The 7,201-nt window shown below is 46.1% G+C and overlaps 2 protein-coding genes across 3 annotated transcripts in view; one reads left to right on the top strand and one right to left on the bottom strand.

Annotated features, from left to right (window-relative positions):
- LOC113211924 (facilitated trehalose transporter Tret1-2 homolog) overlaps positions 1-3,196 on the top strand; it is a 20,222-nt gene extending 17,026 nt beyond the window's left edge. The window contains exons 2-7 of the mRNA XM_026430462.2: positions 499-634; positions 718-891; positions 984-1,333; positions 1,424-1,564; positions 1,644-2,049; positions 2,162-3,196. Of these exons, the coding sequence (XP_026286247.1) occupies positions 499-634; positions 718-891; positions 984-1,333; positions 1,424-1,564; positions 1,644-2,049; positions 2,162-2,478 (1,524 nt within the window). The 3' untranslated portion in view covers positions 2,479-3,196. The remainder of the gene's footprint in view (positions 1-498; positions 635-717; positions 892-983; positions 1,334-1,423; positions 1,565-1,643; positions 2,050-2,161) is intronic.
- A 258-nt stretch (positions 3,197-3,454) lies between these two features.
- Positions 3,455-7,201, bottom strand: part of LOC113211925 (guanine nucleotide-binding protein G(I)/G(S)/G(T) subunit beta-1) — a 35,956-nt gene continuing 32,209 nt past the window's right edge. For both annotated transcript variants that reach the window (XM_026430464.2, XM_026430463.2), the window contains exon 9: positions 3,455-7,189. In XM_026430464.2, coding sequence (XP_026286249.1) covers positions 7,083-7,189 — 107 coding nt within the window. In that variant the 3' untranslated portion in view covers positions 3,455-7,082. The remainder of the gene's footprint in view (positions 7,190-7,201) is intronic.

Raw genomic sequence — 7,201 nt, 5'->3', positions numbered from 1 at the left:
ATTTTTAGCTGTGCCGCGGCAGTAAAGCGGGGCCAAAGCGCTGACACAACAACGCGACGCTAAACGGATGACGAAACTCTTGAAGATGCATATTACTAGACCTAACTGAGCTTTCTTTGTGACAACTCCGCGGCGTGCGGGGCCCGGGGCCTGGCTCGGCCCACCGCTGCGGCTCAGCCGCTGCCTTGGAATAGTGTATTTCGACTAACGGAGGAAGAAGAAAAGCGGGTAGAACATAAAGGTTCCTGATTGGTCGAGCCTTTACCCCCACTACCGGCGTGACGTACAGGCGGGAACCTCTCGACCAATCGTGAACGTTTGTGTTCTAGCCGCTCTTCTTCTTCCCTCGTTAGTCGAAATACACTATAGACACGACGCGTCTCGTGCGACTTCACTCTGACCCTTGGCCCTGAATCCACCAGGGCGACATTCAGCTGCCGTGCTTTATTCAGCATCGAGGACTAAAACTGACGTATGCACAACTTGTGGTCGTTGCAGGTGCTGGCCACTCTGGCCGCCCACTCCAACTCCATCTCGGTGGGGTTGTGCCAGGGCTACTCCGCCATCCTGCTGCCCCAGCTGCAGGACAAGGCCTCCAAGCTGGTCATAACTGAACAGGACGCCTCCTGGATAGGTGAGTAGCGAGTCTCCGGCGAAGAGTTTACACTGACTGACTGTGCCCCGTTCAACCTGTTCTGACCTCGGTTTGGTGTGCAGCCGCTCTGGGCGTCATCTCCAACCCCCTGGGCGCGCTGCTGTCCGGGCTGCTCGTCGAAGTGATGGGGCGCCGGGGCGCCATCCAGGTCACGGCCATCCCCTACGTGGTGGGCTGGATTTGCCTTGCGCTCGCCAGGGAGTTCACCCTGCTGTGCGTCGGCCGGTTCATATCAGGTGAGGGCGAGGAGACGTGGATCAAGCAGGGCACGCTCTGCTTTTCGCCACCGCTCCAGGCTCCAAACGTGACGCCGGTGTTCGTGTCGCAGGTCTCGCGGTGGGCATGGCCGCCGCCAGCTACGTGTACGTCGCCGAGGTGGCGCCCGCGTCGCACCGCGGCCCCCTGTCGGCGTGCGGCCCCGTGCTGGTGTCGCTCGGGGTGCTGATCGTGTACACCCTGGGCTTCTTCGCGGCCTGGCACATTGTGGCCGCACTCTGCACCATCTTCGCGCTCTTCAGCCTCGTGGCCGTCAGCCTGGTGCCCGAGACGCCCCCGTGGCTCGCGTCCCGCGGCCGCACCGCCGAGGCCCGCACCGCTCTGGTCTGGCTCAGGAGGTCTCCTGCAGCCGCCGACAAGGAGCTGGCTGAGATCATGGAATCGATGGCCCATGCCAAAAAGGTGAGGGGTCGCGGCGATGACCTGATGCTGGCGGGGATCAAACTGTGTTAGTAGCCGCCAATACCACCCTTGATGTTGATTGCCGTGCAGGAGGCCGAGGCCGGGGTAGGGCGCTGCTCATTCGTACAGCCTACCATCTGGAAGCCCTTCCTTCTACTGCTGGCCTTCTTCTTCTTCCAAGAGGGCTCTGGAATCTACGTTGTGTTATATTACGCCGTTTCGCTGTTTCAAGTAAGAATCCGTAAACATCCTACGCGTTAGCCCGTTGTTCATTCGAAATTAATCTAAATTTGTACTCCCGCTTAATCAGGAGGTCGGCACGGAGATGAACGAGTACGTGGCGTCCATCTGGGTGGCGTGCATGCGCCTAGTGATGAGTATCCTGGGCGCGCTGGCCATCCAACGGCTCAACCGTACCACGCTGGCGTGCATGTCAGGCGTGGGCATGTTCGTGGCCATGCTCGCCGCCGGTTTCTACGAGCACCTCTTCTCGTCCGTGCCGCCGTCGTCGCGGCCGCTGCCCTGGGTTCCCCTGGCCTGCTTCCTGGTGCACGTGTGCGTGTCCATGCTGGGCTACCTGCAGCTGCCGTGGATCATGACGGGCGAGCTGTTCCCGCTGCGCGCGCGTGGCGCCATGGGCGGGCTCGTGTCCTCACTCGGCCACCTTCTCATCTTCACCTCCGTCAAGACATACCCGGACCTTCGCAACGCCATAGGTGAGTTGTCCCCCGTGGCGTGTGTGCTCCTTGCAGAGTGCTCTCCAGCACCCGCGCTGCCTACCCGTACGGGGCCCATGGAGCTAATGCTGGCTGCCTCTCCTCTCCGCAGGCATGGATGGCGTGTTGTGGGGGTTCTCGGCGTTGTCGCTGTGCGGCGCCGTGTTCGGGAAGCTGCTGCTGCCCGAAACCAACGGGAGGACGTTGCGCGAGATCGAGATGTCCTTCGCGGGGCAGGGGCAGCTTGGCCAGGCCGTGTCCGACAAGACCACCGACGAGGAGGCCGCAGTGCCGCCCCCGGCTCCGGCGACGGGTGGGAGGAAGAACAGCCGCGGCGAGGCCGTGGCCGTGCCCGTCGACACCAACGACGACTCCATCCTGGACATCGTCAAGGCGCGCGACACCATCACCGTGGGCAGGCAGCGATAAAGGACAGCAGTGAAGTTTCTTGGCTGAAATCAAATCGTGAAAACATAGTGAGTGGCAGCTCGAGCAGAGAGGAAGGTTGAGGCTTTCCTACAATGTGAGAAACTAAAAACACAGGGAAGAGCAAACATCCAGCAGGATTCCTCCATATTGACTTCGATCTGTAGAAGCAGGGGAATATTGTGCTACACATTGCACCCTCTGCACATGTTGCTTGATCTCTTGGCGCTAGGTGAGGGTACGCCCACTGCAAACTTAGGTTGAAATTTAATATAACTTGAATCGAGTCAAGTCATAGTGATCATTAGGTAGATAGTAGGTTGGATACCTCCTCCAACTACTGAGAATTATAAGACTGCTGGACAGTCTGTTGATAGGTGTGTGTCAGGCTGGACCTGGTGCTGATTTAATTTATCTTACCCTTGCATCAGTATTATTGCAATTGGAAGAGAGAGACTGTACTGTAAGGGCCCAGAGCGATTGTGTATATTTAAAACCTGACCTCCTCTTACATAATTTGTTCAAGAGTGGGAAGAATTAGTTCAAGTCTTTCAAGTACTGATGGTTGTCAGGTTTATCAATATCTTAAGAGAAAGACCACCCCATAGCACAAGCTCAATGGAGACAAAGAACCCTCTTATTTTGGTTTTGAACCATAAAAAGACTGTTTACTACAATAATGGTATAAAATAAAGCAATTCAAATTTTGTGATTATAGTCAGTCTTGTCTATGTTTTGATGTGGTGATTTTTCACATTCCTTTAGATTAAGACGTTCATGTTCTGCATGCCATAACATAGTGGTCTGTAATTCATATTTTTATTTGGTTGAACTGGTACAAACAGAAGCCATCACAGTAGCATAAATCTGTTCCTATGAGAGAATCAACTTCATTGGAATAGCTTTCAGAAAATTGGAAAACATGTATGAAGCGCAATCTAAGAATTACCAAAGGACTTATAATAAAAAAAATAACAAATAAAGACAAGTAGCTTTATTTGGACAAATGAGATTTTTTTAATGTTACTTTACAAGACAGACCACAAAACACAACTTTCGTAAGCTAACAGCAATGGTGTTTTTTTGTTTTTTACATTCTCGTAGATACAAAAAGGAACAAAATAACACTACTTTAGTAATTTTTATGTAGGTAGGTATGGATAGTTCTGACTCAACTCACCCATTGATGCTTATCATTACACAACTTAACAGCTGAAAATGTGACATTTTAGGAGAGAAGGACATCTCCTTCAAATATCTATGGAATAGTGAACAGGAAAGAATTTTGTGAATTTCAATCAGGCACAAACTGTGTAGAGTTGAAATTCAGACCTTTTTTGTGGTAAGGACTGGATAATATGTCTAAGTAGCAGAACAGACCTCTACACAATTTGTTCCAACCCAACTTCGTAACTTATTTTCCATGACAGACGCTCCTCTGCCAATCAAAAGATACAATAAACGCTACATTCTACCAAAGAATTCACGTGATTTTAAGGAAACAGCAGGGTGTGTTGTCGGTTATTCAAACTTCCAGTTTCCTTAACTCAGTATTTCCACACATTTTGACTACATTTATACGGGTTTTTTCCTTTTAAAAAAATGATGTCAGCTCGTATTCACAATCATTTCAAATCATTTCATAGAAAGGACTATCTAGCTACACACAGTTAGACTGTACTTAACCATGTTTGTGTATTGTTCAAAATCAAGATACAGTACAGTACCATGTTAATAAGAACAGTAGAAATATTCCATTTTTAAAATAAATTATATTGAGAGGACAGAATACACACTTTATACAAACATTAATTGGTTCTCTCTGACTGCATGACCTCCAGAGTTGCGAGAAAAGTGTAGTGTTTACTATATTTACAACTTTTGTCAGAAATCTGGAGGTCTATTGCAGGCAAGCACGGTAAAAGAAGTGGTGGTCAGAAACAGAAGCAGAAAGAAATCCTGAGCCCATATGTGGAGACAGGTCTTGGTGCCACCACATTGATCTCTCTCTACTTCGGTTAACACCTTTCGTCTCTACCTCGCGGCCAGCCAGTCAACAAGAATGTGTGCTATAGCATTCTGTATATAGATTTTTTTGCGATTTTCTCGAATTGCACCACGCTTACATTCTGGTTGGGATATTTAGCATAATGATATTTCATTGATGGTCAGCCCTTAGGTACTTCATTCAAATTATCGTACTTAGCAAGAGAAATTGAAGCTTGGTGGAGCTGTATTAGCACTTAGCAAACACATACAAACATCCAGGCGCTATGTGCCACACTGACCTTTCTCACGCCAACACAACCCACAGGCAGTGGCAAAAGCAAACATCAGTGCAGAATGTTCCTCTACAGATCTCCTTTCCTTCAATTAATGGGGATGGGAAGATGATAAATAAAAAAAGGAATCATACAATAAAAACAGAAAAGAAGTTCATTTGGTGATTTTTGGAGAGGAGACAATGTTTTTGACATTTATGAGAAATGATAAATATAATCTGAGCAGCAAAGATGCTACCCAACATCGGCTTCCTGGTCTGCTGAAACCAGTCAGGCAATTACACACATAATTAAATTAACTTTACATAGCCTGCACACTCTGCACTTGAAGACAACATTCACGCAATACACTCATCACATACACTCACATACATGACTCACATTGTTCATTCACACAAATGCACATTCAAGAGGAAACCTAAATATTGAAATGCATTTGTGAGAGGAAAAAAAAAACTTTCCATGGCATCTTTTCATTCAAATTATTTACACATACTGCTTTTATTTATAACAAATCAGCCACCAACCTCATAAATAAAGTACAAAATGCTTTATGTTATGACTGTGTCCCGCTGTGCACCAGATATGGAGGCAGGCTGTAAGGGTAACCACACAGCATTAAAAGGAGATACATCCCCAAAACAATCAAACTTAAAATGGGGGAGGAAAATAAAAGTGATACAAATGGGGTGGGGAAGGTGAAAGAATAAAAAAATGAGTTTGCAGCATTAAGGCATAAAATTAATTTTGAAGAGTCCTTTAAACAGCAAAGTTGTCACTACAAAGGTAGAAGTTAAAAGACAATGACAATTTTAAATTAAAGTGTAGTGACAATACCAGTATGAAACAAAATGATAATCATTGGCAGTTTAGAAAGGTGCAACATCCCATAATTTACTGTTTCAATTTCACGCAACTGACTTTTTATCAGAACTGCATTCCTTTCATACACTAGAGATTTCTTTTTTCCCTACAAAGCTTTAAATGCATATTTACAGCCCTTTGGAAGTTGCTCACACATTTCTCAAAATTGAAAAATAAAGTTAAAAAGAAATCAAACCACTCTCATACTTCCACAAACTTCCATTACATTATGTTTACTTTTTTTTAAAAGGGTAAGGTCTATATGTTTGGTACAGTCACATAAAATTAATGTTGGCAGTATTCTTTTTTTCCCATTACACTTAAGTTCTTGTTGTACAGAAATGAAAACAAGGACGTGGAAAGATTCTATGATCTATGTTACAAGGAAAAAAAAAGTTAACACAGACTTCCAAACCAATACAAAATTACGAAACTGACTTATCCATGTGCTATTTGTTCCAACATCCACCTTTGACTTTTGATTAAAAGAGTGGAACCAGAGGATCGGGTTGGTCACTCTTTTCAGCCTGCTCAGCTTGTAATGGTCCCAGCCCCCCTGACTCAGTTACCTGAGTTTTGAAAACAGCGGCGAAAACGGCTGAGACGCGGCAGAGACAACATGGTCTTGTTGTCAGAGGCAACCCGAGGACCAGCTAGTTTCTCAAATGAGGCGATTAAAAAATGCCGTCAGTGTCAATTGGCAATTGAGTAGGTAATAACACTCAATTTGAGTGATATAGTTGGCAAAAACCAGGCTCGAGGCCCAGGGTGTGGGGACAACCAAAATCACCGCCTTCCAGCATGCAAGCAGACTAAATTAGGGCACTTCTCTAACAAAGTTCATAAACTTGTCCAACAAAACAATTACTGGTCCTTACAAATCTTTGTTTCAACTATGCTTTAAGTTTAAAACTAAAAATACTGCAAGTAAATGCATTCTCATAAACAAGTTTCTGTTCATCCACTCCCTGTGAGATACAGATGAAAAGTGATTTGTGCTAATTGTAAAAATGGCTTCAAGAAGCCCCAAACATTGAAAATTAAAGAGCAGAAAACATTTGGCAAAAATTTGTAAGATAATGACATTTTGTGCCAGTGAAGATACATATAAAAACGACTGAAGACTTGTTCATATGATCCAGAGTGGAAGGCAATAGCCATGCACACACATTTCATTTTAACATCAAAGGAAACAATATTGTCCATTCTTCATGTAACGATAAAAACTAAAAGCTAAAATTCAAGGGGAAGTTTTCCCCACCCCTTAACCGATCCACAAATCAATAAAAACTGATGCAGCAGCAGCAACGGCATCTGAAACACATGTCGCCTGATGCTTGGTTCTGGCGGCTGTGCAACTGAAAGATGCCATAGTTTTGCGGTGCCTTGGCTTGTGCTGGTGGTGCCCCTTTTCTGTGATGATGACAGCTGTATGGCGGTCATTGGACTGTCAAACTGGGCTTAGTTCCAAATACGGAGGAAGCTATCCCATGAGCCGGTGGCAACTGCCATGCCATCTTCTGTTACACCCAAGCAGCTAACTCTGTTGTCGTGGCCAGCAAGGATACCTGAGAAACACA

This window comes from Frankliniella occidentalis, unplaced genomic scaffold (genome assembly GCF_000697945.3).
Source record: "Frankliniella occidentalis isolate FOCC.00 unplaced genomic scaffold, Focc_3.1 Scaffold143, whole genome shotgun sequence".
Lineage (NCBI taxonomy): Eukaryota > Metazoa > Arthropoda > Insecta > Thysanoptera > Thripidae > Frankliniella > Frankliniella occidentalis.
This window is presented reverse-complemented; position numbering and strand designations above follow the sequence as displayed.